Source organism: Fragaria vesca, linkage group LG3 (assembly GCF_000184155.1).
Source record: "Fragaria vesca subsp. vesca linkage group LG3, FraVesHawaii_1.0, whole genome shotgun sequence".
NCBI classification, from domain to species: Eukaryota; Viridiplantae; Streptophyta; class Magnoliopsida; order Rosales; family Rosaceae; genus Fragaria; species Fragaria vesca.
Genome location: NC_020493.1, coordinates 19,141,320 through 19,153,531, shown reverse-complemented (window position 1 = coordinate 19,153,531; position 12,212 = coordinate 19,141,320). Strand labels below are relative to the sequence as shown.

At 35.2% G+C, this 12,212-nt stretch overlaps 1 protein-coding gene across 1 annotated transcript in view; it reads left to right on the top strand.

Annotated features, from left to right (window-relative positions):
• Positions 1–7,768, top strand: part of LOC101312620 — a 10,073-nt gene extending 2,305 nt beyond the window's left edge. Inside the window, exons 7-20 of the mRNA XM_004295933.1 lie at positions 172–382; positions 1,859–1,938; positions 2,599–2,664; positions 2,760–3,043; positions 3,442–3,549; positions 3,841–3,938; positions 4,194–4,254; positions 4,396–4,472; positions 4,578–4,649; positions 4,742–4,818; positions 5,347–5,427; positions 5,944–6,046; positions 6,223–6,396; positions 7,041–7,768. Of these exons, the coding sequence (XP_004295981.1) occupies positions 172–382; positions 1,859–1,938; positions 2,599–2,664; positions 2,760–3,043; positions 3,442–3,549; positions 3,841–3,938; positions 4,194–4,254; positions 4,396–4,472; positions 4,578–4,649; positions 4,742–4,818; positions 5,347–5,427; positions 5,944–6,046; positions 6,223–6,396; positions 7,041–7,433 (1,885 nt within the window). The 3' untranslated portion in view covers positions 7,434–7,768. The remainder of the gene's footprint in view (positions 1–171; positions 383–1,858; positions 1,939–2,598; positions 2,665–2,759; positions 3,044–3,441; positions 3,550–3,840; positions 3,939–4,193; positions 4,255–4,395; positions 4,473–4,577; positions 4,650–4,741; positions 4,819–5,346; positions 5,428–5,943; positions 6,047–6,222; positions 6,397–7,040) is intronic.
• Positions 7,769–12,212: the final 4,444 nt, after the last annotated feature.

Below are 12,212 nucleotides of genomic sequence, written 5' to 3'. Positions count from 1 at the left end.
CTCATGAGAAGTATGCACAATGATTCTCCAATGCTATTCCATGTTTAATTTATAAGCATATATAACCTAGACAACATTTTTGTACGTTTATTGGTATAAATGAGGCCCAAGGTCTGGGAGAGTGGGGATGAGTGGTGTGGCATAAACACTGGTTATATATTTTAACTTGAGGTGTTCATTTGGTAGTTACACTCTTCATATTTCTGTAGGTTTTTTTGTTGACATTAATTTGTTCAAGGCAAGCAATGAGAAAGCTGCTGAGATTGCAAAAAACAAAAGCACTGTCGTGGAGGATGATGGTGGCACTGGTATGTCAGGAAAACATGGATTGGCTGATGAAGATGCAAACTTAATGATCAAATTGAAATTTCTTACCTATAAGGTACAATATTAAACAATTCAACTTTTTTTTTCTTTTTTTTATTTTTTTTAAACTCTCTGAAGGTTGCAATACTGAAATCGTGATTGATCTCTTTACTTGTCAAATATATATGCCAGATAATTGTACCATATTCATGTTTGAAAGTGGTAGGTATAATAATAGTAGCAGGTTTATATTTATATCCTTTGGGTAGCAAAGGTCAAAGTCTAGAGGATTGGAAGTTGAGTATTGACAAAGAATGTTTGACTTTGTATTCATGGTTGTTGTCGTTGTTGTTGCCTTTTGAACGTTTTTTACCTTTTTTTCATGGACGTACTGCATTGCTTTAGTGAAATCAGAAAGGGCGAATATTGTGTACGGTATGTGAAAGGACCACACTGTGTAAGAGATGAAACCATGAGGCCGGCTATGTAAAAGTGTTTTTATGTTGAGTTACTAAGAAACGGCCGTCTTAAAAATGAGTAAGGCTGGCTCAATATGTAATAACGGTGGTCGTAAAGTATAAAAATAGGACTTTGCAGTAATTGGAAGTGAGACAATGTTTAACAAGTACTTGCCATAGTCAACGTTTTTTACTTTCTGTTTCTACTTATTTATGCGGACTAATTTCAGTTTACCCCCATCAATTTTAGGTCGATCATCATGTTAGTCCTTCTTTCAATTTCATCAAAAACACCCCTCAACTTCCAATTTTCATCAGCCGCGCATGTCCAAACCTCCAATCTCCATCCAATTCCTGTGTCAAGTGATGACTTGATATCAAGAAGAAAGTCAAATTCTGAAAATTACCTTTCGGACCATTTTTCCCCCATATTGATACACATCTTCGTTCTCATCACAACCCCCTAACCTTAGTGATTTTGGTGGGATTGAATAAAATTTGTCTATTTTTTCTTTTTTCTTGATATCAAGTCATCACTTGACAGAGGAATTGGATGGAGATTGGAGGTTTGGCCATGCGCGGCTGATGAAAATTGGGAGTTGAGGAGTGTTTTTGATGAAATTGAAAGAAGAAGGACTAACATGATGATCGACCTAAACTTAATGGGGGTAAACTGAAATTAATTCTATTTATGTCTTTGTTCTATTGGTTTCTGAAAATTCTGAAGAACATGGTTCTTCAACTCTACCCCCGCTTTTGAGTTTTACAATGTTGTGTTAGTTTGCACAAGCAGACTCACCATAAAATGCTAAACTAGTTGTAAGAAATTAGTTTTTGATTGTTTGGAGGCAATCTTGGCAAGAAAACAATATTATGATTTGTGAAGAATTGATTATGTTACGTATGCAATAATTTGAGAACTTAAGCTTTTGGGAACGGTGCAAAACTAACAATATTAACTATCTAATTTTCAATCTTTAGTTTTGCTATTTCTTATTATTACTTAGTACGTACAGTGTAATGTATACAATAGGCACTTATAAACCCTATTACTTGATCCACAATGATTTGATGGTGCTTATCCTTTGGTGCAGTTGCGTACCTTTTTGATCCGCAATGGTTTGTCAATTCTTTTTAAAGAAGGTCCAGCTGCTTATAAAGCTTATTACTTGAGGTGAGGCTCTGAGCTTGTCTCGCGTGATGTATTTGAAATGGGGCATCTGGAGTTTTAGATGTACTGCTTGTTTAGGGTACATTTTAATTATAACATAGGGTTATTGTCCTTTCAAAACTTTAATGGGAAAAGGAGAGAATAGTTTTGCATAAGTGGGCAATATTTTTTGATGACCTGATTGGTAATTTTGCTTATATAATATTAGAATTCCTTATTAATCCCAGAAGTCCTTTTTAATTTCTGGAACTTGAATATTAAGACATTGATTCCGAGCACCTTCAGGATGACAGATTTCGATCCCCGTTTTATCTTTGTGGTATAATATTATCAGGAGTTAATGCAGACCTTGACCAACTATGTTGTCACTACTCACAATACTTATGGATAAATCTTCATTTATTCCATTCAAATTCCACTTCACTTTCCTTCTCAAAACTCTTTTCTATAAAGCATTACTAGCCAAATTTTAGCCACTGTCATGATTTATGAGCCTCATATCCGTGAAGTATTTAGAAATGTTACATTAATCAGCAACTGTTTGATGACTTAAGGGGTATACTGGTTGTTACTTATTCAATTAGACAGAATTCAGAAGCTGTGCCTAGTAGTTCTGACCGGGTCTTGCATAAGACTAATTGTTCTTTTCTTCTGTCATCATAGGCAAATGAAAATATGGGGCACTTCAGCTGGAAAGCAGAGGGAACTCAGCAAAATGCTTGATGAATGGTGATTTTATATAGCCTTACCGTGTTAAAGTTTTCTCTCCACCTAAAGACTTTTGTGATTTTGTTCTCTGAGTCAGTATTGTTTGTTCATTTCAGGGCTGTGTACATACGACGGAAATGTGGAAACAAACAGCTATCGTCATCAGTGTACCTCAGTGAGGCTGAGCCTTTCCTTGAACAATATGCAAAACGGAGCCCACAGAATCAGGCTCTTATAGGATCTGCTGGAAACTTGGTAAGGGCTGAAGACTTCTTGGCCATAACTGAGGGTGGAAGAGATGAAGAGGGTGATCTTCAGAAGGAGTTTGTACCATCAAGCCCCACAGCCTCAACTGGGGACATCATTCCAAAAGCTGAGGGTCTGATTGTATTCTTTCCCGGTAACAACTTCTCCCTTTTGATGGAGTTTTGATTGCTTCCTTGAATGTCTAACCATACTATGTTTCTTAATGCCATGGGAAAAAATTTGGACAGATTGAGGTTTTGTGCAATCTTTATGTTTCTTTTTGCTGTAGATTCTTATGAGTTGTAGAACTCTTATAAGCAATTTTTGTCTCTTGGAAATTCAAAATTTTCCATAGTTTTACATTAGTGCCCCCTTTCAACTATGTTTCCGTTTGAAGTTCTTAATGGTCATGTGCTCTACTATATGGATATTTGCAGTTGTTTTGCAGTATGGGTCCTTATGTTTATTTACTCCCACTTATGGCTATAGTTTATGCAACTCAACATATACCCTGCATATCTTGATTTCCTTTTCTTGGATTGGCATTTCCAGGACTACCTGGTTCTGCTAAGTCTGCACTATGCAAGGAACTACTCAAAGTCCCTGGACGATTTGGGGATGATAGGCCAGTTCTCACTCTTATGGGTGACCTTATTAAAGGTAATTATTTGTCCAGAAACTGTTGCAGACTATTAATCTTTGATAAGCACAGCTCAGCATTTTTGAAGTTTGCGAATGCTTTATCAAGATATATCCATTACAATTGCAAGCTAAAATTTACACAAGTTATTGACCTGTTAAATGTGTAGGATGCAAGCTCAAAATATCTAGAATTTAAGGGGTTCTCAGTTGACAATCCATATCTTTATCCAGACAATTTTCGTTTGGATGATTGATGATTATTTGCAGGAATTAGTATGTTAATGATTATTTGTTCATTGTTGTGAACAGGAAGATATTGGCAGAAGGTTGCTGATGAACGGAAGAAAAAACCATATTCTATAATGCTTGCAGACAAGAATGCACCAAATGAAGAAGTGTGGAGACAGGTATTATACTTTCTTCATATCCAGAAAATGTGTTCCATCTAGTACATGTGTAGATTCCTTTTTGGCTCAACATGGAGACCAAAAATGCTTTTGGCGAAGTCAATTTTTCTTGTTTGGGAAAGACTTAAGTTTTGGATGTGAACTTTTTCTTTGGTAAAATATGACGAGGAAGGTTAAAATCAAATTCTTTTGCATTCTTTTCCAAATGAAAATCTGCTTATGCTCATCAGAACTGTACTAATAGTGTTGTTGCAGATTGAAGACATGTGCCACAGAACAGGGGCCTCTGCAGTTCCAGTTGTTCCTGATTCTGAAGGTTCTGTTGTTTTTATGTTATTTTTTGGTTCAGTTTTTGGATTTTATTGAATTCATACTGAAAACGACGCACCATGATTACCCTAGTGATGATGTATGGGATCTCTTTTGCTTGGTCTTACACTGGTCTTGAAATGTGCAGGCACTGATTCAAATCCGTTTTCTCTTGACGCATTAGCGGTTTTCATGTATCGTGTGCTTCAACGTTCTAATCATCCGGTAGGCACTTATTTAAATTTTCTTCTCTTTTTCTTGTTCAAAGATATCATCAGACACCTTATCATTAACATCATCCTAACCCTTGTATGTTCTAAATTTCTGAAGGGAAACCTTGATAAGAATTCTCCAAATGGTGGCTATGTGCTACTAATGTTCTATCACCTTTATGAGGGCAAAGTACGATTTATCTATTGACAATTTCTTTTTCATGTTATATTGATATACCCAATATTGCAGTTTTCTGAACTAATGTAGTCTAAATTCCTCAGAGCCGTGCCGAGTTTGATGGTGAATTAGTTGAGCGTTTTGGTTCGCTTGTCAAGATACCACTGCTGAAATCTGATAGGTACTTCATTTTAGTTTTAATTTTATTTCCATCTAAGGAAAATGAAATAATTAAACAGGTTTCCACATCTCTCATATTGGTTCTTTTCTGCTTTTAAAGCACAATTTCTGTTTTGTGTTCATTGTGAAATACAACACTTTTTACATTTGTTTTGAGTGAATCACATACTGATGAGCATGAAAGTTAAAACTCAAAGATTTTCATAATAGGTCAAATAATGTAGCAATTGAGATGGGGATTTGCTTGTGTAATATATGCATGCATAAATAATGTTTGTATTATAAATTTTAGTGCGACACTGGAATAAACGTATTTATATTACAATAACATGAAATTTTTCCATCACAAGTTGTGGTAATAATACTTCTATGTTTTGAAAACTGTACTGTATATTAGGGAAAACGTGACAAATTGTTTGTGCTGTAATAGTGATTCAATAAAATACAAAAACCATAAATGATGTGACCTGTTGTTCTTGCCATGCAATTACTTTGATATGATAGATTGATAGTCACTTTGCATTCCCAGGAATCCATTACCTAATCCTGTGAAGTCAACTCTTGAGGAGGGAATGAATTTATACAAGCTTCACACCAAGACACATGGAAGGTTGGTATGGCAACATTATGCATGTTTTAGACACTGTTTTGATATAGTGTGGATGTTATTTGTTGACTGAAGACCTGTATCTAATTTCAGTATTTTCTTCTGTTAACCATTTAAAAAATATTAATCTTCAAGTTGAATCATATAGATAAATTATAACCGAAATAAAAATGCAAAGGCAACCTTGTCCGTTCTTTTGTTTTTCTTGTGGATTAAATTGCATGTTCATAAAAATAGTTTAATGGAACTTTCTTCCTATTTCAATTGTGAAGAATTGAATATAAATTTTTTTTCCTAGACTATATCTTTTTAAAAACAGACGGTTTTTTTATTCTTTTTCATGTTCCTTTCCCACTTGGCTTTTCCATTAGACAGGCTTTCAACTGTGTTCTTACACTGTATTGTTTCAACCCTTTTCTTATAGTAGCATAACTCTGTAATTTGGCTTCATTTCAATCCAATATTCTGCTGATGATGATTGTGTGAATCTTATGTTCTTGGCTCTGAATCTGTACTCAGATTGGAGTCTACCAAGGGAACCTATGCAAATGAGTGGGCTAAATGGGAGAAACAGTTGCGGGATGTTTTATTTGGACACTCAGAATATCTGAATTCTGTTCAGGTTGGTATATATTTAAATATCTGTGTAATTATTTTGTTTCTGGTTTACCTTCTGAGTTATTGACTCCCAGGCGTCATCCAACATTATTTAGATTGATCATTGCTGGAATTAGTTTTCTTTTCTTCTCTTCTTTTCAGATCACAGTATGACCTTTCTTCACCATCTTATGTCTCCAGGTTTCTTTTGAGTCTGCTGTTAAGGAAGTATCAGAAGAGCTAAGTAAGATTGCTAAAGGTGAGTACAAGACTCCAGAGTATAGAACTCCAGATTCTGGGAAGAGCAAGATCGGGGCCATTGTTTTTGCTGCCATTAGCCTGCCTGTTACTGAAATCAGAGGTTTGCTTGATAATGTGAGTACATGTTTTCTTTCTCATCTATTCTTCCAAGTTCCTTTACTTCTCACTAGTTTGTGGAACTTGATTCAACTCTGCTGAATAAGTGCAAATTTTGCCCCTCTTATATCTTTAGTAGTCTCCACTTAGTATTTGGCCAGTCCAAAAGGAACCCATCAATCTGCCTTCGGCTTGATAAATATTGATCGCCAACTTTCAGCATGGTTGTTGCATGGATATTTCAGTTTACTGCCATGTCTAAGTTGAACTCTTATTTTTTATTGCATTTATTTAGTATACAAAAGGGTGGGTCCTATATTTAGACTTTAGAGTAAACCTGAACCGATGAACTACGCTGATCAGCAATAACTTTTGTTTGATCAAAATGAATCGTATATTACTATTGATTCATTGCTTTCTCTGATGAAAGCGATTTCTTGTGGAAGAGTGTGCAATTTTATTTTTCTTCCATTCATGTATTGATTGCAGCCTCTCTTTTGTTTTGAAGCAACTTCTATTGCTCAATCTTAAGTAGTTCATTTAGAAATTGAATTGAAAAGGTATTTCTAGAAATTGAATTGAAAAGGTATTTCTAGGGACCATGATAGTACATCTGTTATTATCCCCATGATTGATTTTATTTATGATTTATTGTCAAGCAGTTGGCTGGGAAAGATGGTAAAGCCGCAGCTTTCCTGAAAGACAAGAATTTGGAGAACAAGATTAATAAGGCCCATGTTACTCTTGCACACAAGAGAAGTCATGGTGTTACTGCAGTGGCTAATTATGGCATCTTCCTACACAAACAAGTCCCTGTGGATATAACTGCACTGCTCTTCACGGATAAAATGGCAGCGTTTGAAGCATGCCCTGGCTCTGTTGAAGGTGAAAGAGTCCTCTCCAAAAATGAGTGGCCACATATTACCTTATGGACCGCAGAGGGTATTGCAGCTAAGGAGGCCAACTTGTTACACAGTTTGCATTTAGAAGGGAAGGCTACTCGTATTGCTATTGATCCACCTGCCACCATTCACGGGCCGCTGGAGTTTTACTGAAGTCATCTTTTCTTTGGCTTAATTCGCGGCTAGATTGACATAGACATAACAGTAGAATACAGTTTTCTTTGATGATGCTGGAGTTGAAATGAAGAGAGAGCTCAACTGCCAAGTGGAGGAGAAACTTTTGCATGCAAACACGAAAATGAGGAAAATTTTGATATGTCAAGTTGTCTGATAGTTTTGTATATAGGCAATCGCAAACTTGAGCTATAGCTTAAAGACTGGTGTACCCTACATATCCTTAACGAAAACAAACCGGGGGAAATGATATCTTGATTAATGAGTCAACATTCTGCAGTCCGCACAATCAATTGGTACTAACTGGATGCTCATTCGCCATCCCTTCCTTTCTCTGTCCTTTTGCCCCTTTTACAGTAGTAGGTGCAACGTACACTTATCAGAAGCAAGCTTCAATACTTCATCACCCTCATCAAAACCAGCTAGATTGCTGGCATCCAGAAGCTCTAGGCCTTTTCAATAAATGGAAGAGTTGTGAAAAGAAATCTATTGGAGCTCTTCTAATGAGGACCTTTATAATGAGAACTAGTTAAGGATTTTTAAGTTTTTTAGTTTAAAAAACCCATTTTCAATCATATTTTGGTATCTTATCCATTTAGTTTTTTGGTCTATATGAGTACTTTATCTGTGCAAATTTTCAACCTAAATGGTGATCGTTAAGGTATCGAGCTAGATAAAATTATTGGACAACCTAAATCTGTCAAACATGAATCGTTCAAGTTTATAATTGGTAAAACACACTTAACGATTGCCTATATAAACTGAATGGTGAATATGTGGACATACGATTAAAAAAATAGGTAAAAACTAAAAAATCCTCAATTAGTCTTTATTATAAAAGTCCTTATTAGAAAGGGCTCCAAAAATCTTTAAACTCATTCATGCAATGTAATCACTGCTACTGAACAAACTGGAGGGAGCTCAAGAGAAGACCCGTGCCCACAGATACGATTAAGAACAAGTGCAACAAAAACAAATCTGTATGTGGGGAGGACACCGCATTCATTAGTAAATCTTTCATCAATAGAACAAGGTGAGGAGAAGCGAGGTTGAGTCTGGCGGTTGAGTCGTATCTAACTCATTACTTTGTTGATTGTAGAGAATTGTTGTGATGAACAATACGTGCAAGCAAGCCAAAACTAGAAATATGCCAAGAGTAGGAGACGTTGTCAAACTGGGGACAAAACGTTGACAAAATGTGTTTACATGTGCTTATTCTGATTTCTGGGATAGCTAGCTTATAGCCTTACAGTACTCGTTTCTTGCAATTTTTTAACAAAAGCTGCAAAAGAAGAACGACTTTGAGAACCCTCGCAGCTGAATTTACTGATATGAGAGGCAAACCTAAGTACTTCATCATCAGACGGCGGAGCGGATTCAGTACACCTTGGTGCACATGAACCATAACAGATTAAGCAAACGTCCGTTACTGACAAACAGAACAAGGACCGCAGTAAAAACCCAGATTCCCAATAAAAACTTTCCTCATCAAAGAACACTCGGGCAAAACCCAGCCTTTCCAGCCATGCCTCATAAGTTCGACCCTTCTCACAGGTCATCGAGGTCTATGTCCGCGTCACCGGAGCGAGGTCGGCGCCGTCGGTCTCTCCCCCAAGAGATCGGAAAAAGAAATATCGCCAATCACGCCATCGAGATTATTGCTAAGATCATGGAACACCAGATTTGTTGTTGGGGAGAAGAGAAAGAGAGTGGATCTTAATAAGATGAAGCTTTTCGGGTCGATAGATTTGTGGTGGAAGCAATGAGCCTTGAGAGATTTGACGACCTTGAATTTGGTTCTGGTGATGATGGTTCAGCGTCAGCCATGAATGCAGTTGGTTTTGGATTAAAATGATACAGAAGATATTATGGTCATCGTGGAAAGTGGAGACTAAATTAACTAGAAGGAATCATGTGCAAGGGTGTCTATGATAGGAAAATTGTACCAATAGTGTTAATTATTTGATTTAATCTCGACCTCATGATCTTTACAAGTTGGCTGTCCAACTTTTTCTTTAAATTAGACAAACGTGTGTGTCTATATATATATATATATATATATATATATACACGATTTTTCTCAGCTGCGGACGTCCGCACTAAAGTTTTGGTGCGGATTTCTATTTTTACACCACTTTTCGATTGAATTTCCTCATCTCCACTGTCTAGTATCTAGATAATATTGTGTAGATCATCTTTGTAAAATTTCAGCCAATTTAGTAATCGATAAGGCCCTCAAACTCGAAAAACAAATAGACGGACTAAATTCTGTCCGGTTCATGTTTATACCAGAAAAACACAATTTTTAGGGCCTTAACGATCACCAAATTGGCTGAAATTTTGCAGAGATGATCTACACAATATTATCTAGATACTAAACGGTGGAGATGAGGAAATTCGATCGAAAAGTTGTGCAAAAATGGAAATCCGCACCAAAACCATTGGTGCGGACGTCCGCAGCCGAGAAAGGTTGTATATATATAGAAGCGTTATATATTATTTTATTCCACGCTTCCAAAACGCTCCTGCTTTCAATAAATTTAGGGAAAAAAACGCTTCCGATTCCATGTAACGTAGCTCCCAAGTCCGACCCCTCCCAAGTCATCCAAGTCACCGGCACGGAGGTGACGACGGCACCGCCATCTCCTGCGCTCTCGAGATCTGTCCTCTCAGTTACTTCTCACAGAAATATTGGAGAAGACATTACCAAAACCACAAAGGCCTCCGCGTCTGTGGACTGTGGTCCTCCGCGTCACCGTCTAGAACTGTCTCCTTCTTCTCATCGAAATTAAACAAAACCTCAATACATGGTTATTCATAATTTTTAATTATTTTGATAACGTATGTATGTAAGTTAGCATACACAAGCAAGAACTGAATTATTGTAGTAGCGATCGATTGTCATGGATAGACAAACGAACATGTATGTTGAAGTCTTTCCTTCATTCATTCCTCGTATTACTATGTCGTGAAAATATGGGCAATGTCAAATATTTAGCTTCTCTTATCTATGTTTCAAAGCGCATGAAATCTTTACACATGCATTAGTATTTTGCTTCTCTTATGTTTCAAAGCGCATGAAATCTTTACACACTCAATAGCATGTTCAAGTATATAGGCAATGTTGAGTGACTCGAGTCTTTTTTGTTTCTCACATAATGCAATTTAGGATAAAATAGCAATGCAAAATAATTGTCCCTGTGATATTCGTTTGTGTCACAATCGACATGATCAAATTGTACTCTATTAAATAACAATACTCATAACCAAAATTTTATCTAAATAATTTTATCACATAACATTTTATTTAGATAATGTAGCTCATTTGAAAAATAACTATAGAATGAAATGGAGTTGGCTTAATCCGACAAAATGAAAATAATCTCAAGAGATAATTTTGATTCAACTTTAGTTGACTCATGTACTTTTTTCATTCTCTTTAAAAATGTAATTCGATTAATTAGGTTAATTTTAAATAAATAAATTATTTATTACAAATACAACAATAAAAATTATAAATAGATAATCATACCTAATCCTAATTCTAATAGCAAATTTTACACGCCTACCCCTTATAAGAGCACATGGGATCTACATCATTCAGAATGGGTAAATAGGTAAATTCCATATTTAATACGTTTTAACATAATAAATAAAAAACGATAAAAAGTCTCGCTAAAACATTTAAAATCGTATTAATTACGTTTTGGAATTAATTGCCAATTAATATTTACCCTAGCCTTACTTTTACCATGTTCATTCAATTTTTTTTATCTCAATTCTTTTTAACGGTGTTAGTATTGGTGTTAGCGTTATGTAGTTGACTGCATTAAATCAATGATAGTGATTGGTCAATCATAATTGGTTCACATGCACCATAGTGCATACAAGAACTTTTGATCAGACGGATCAAAACCAACACAGTCACGGACATCCAGAAGCACAAGCTCTTTGCAATGCTGCAGCAAGCAACATCATGATAAGATTATGGATTAATTACAAAACACCACTCAAACTATGATGCTATTTTTATTTTCATACCTAACTATCAAAAACTTGTATTTTCATACTCGAAGTTTCATTCCGTTAACATTTTGATACCCTGACCACTAACACCGTTAAATTTTAAGGGTATTTTTGTCATTTCATATTTTATATAAACATGGTATATTTAACCAAAAATAGATTAAACATGTTTATATAAAATTGGATAAAATTTTAATCAATATTTGATATTTTCTCGGTATAATTTATTTTAATTATATATTTTAATTTATTTTATTTTATTTTGCTTAACATGTAACTCCAAAAATATATATACATACAAGAGTTCTACTAAATTTTATCACTATTATTGCAAAAATAAATATTTAATTTTGGAGTTTTTTTTTTGGAATATTTTTGCTAAAGTAAATTGTTTTATTTGTATTTGATAACCTCAAAAAATAAATTATTTTGTTAAAGTAAATGTAAAAAATGATATATTTATTGAAATGATGAAAATGCCCTCAAAATTTAACGGTGTTAGCGGTCAGGGTATCAAAATGCTAACATAATAAAACTTCAGGTATAAAAATACAAGTTTTTGATAGTTAGGTATGAAAATGAAAATAGCATTATAATTCGGGTGGTGTTTTGTAATTAATCCTAAAATTATCATGATCTATAATCCCCCCTCTTAAAATCAACTGCTTGATCTCAGGAAGGAAGACAGCAATTGCTAATGCTTTGTCTGCACACCATAGGCATCAACTAACT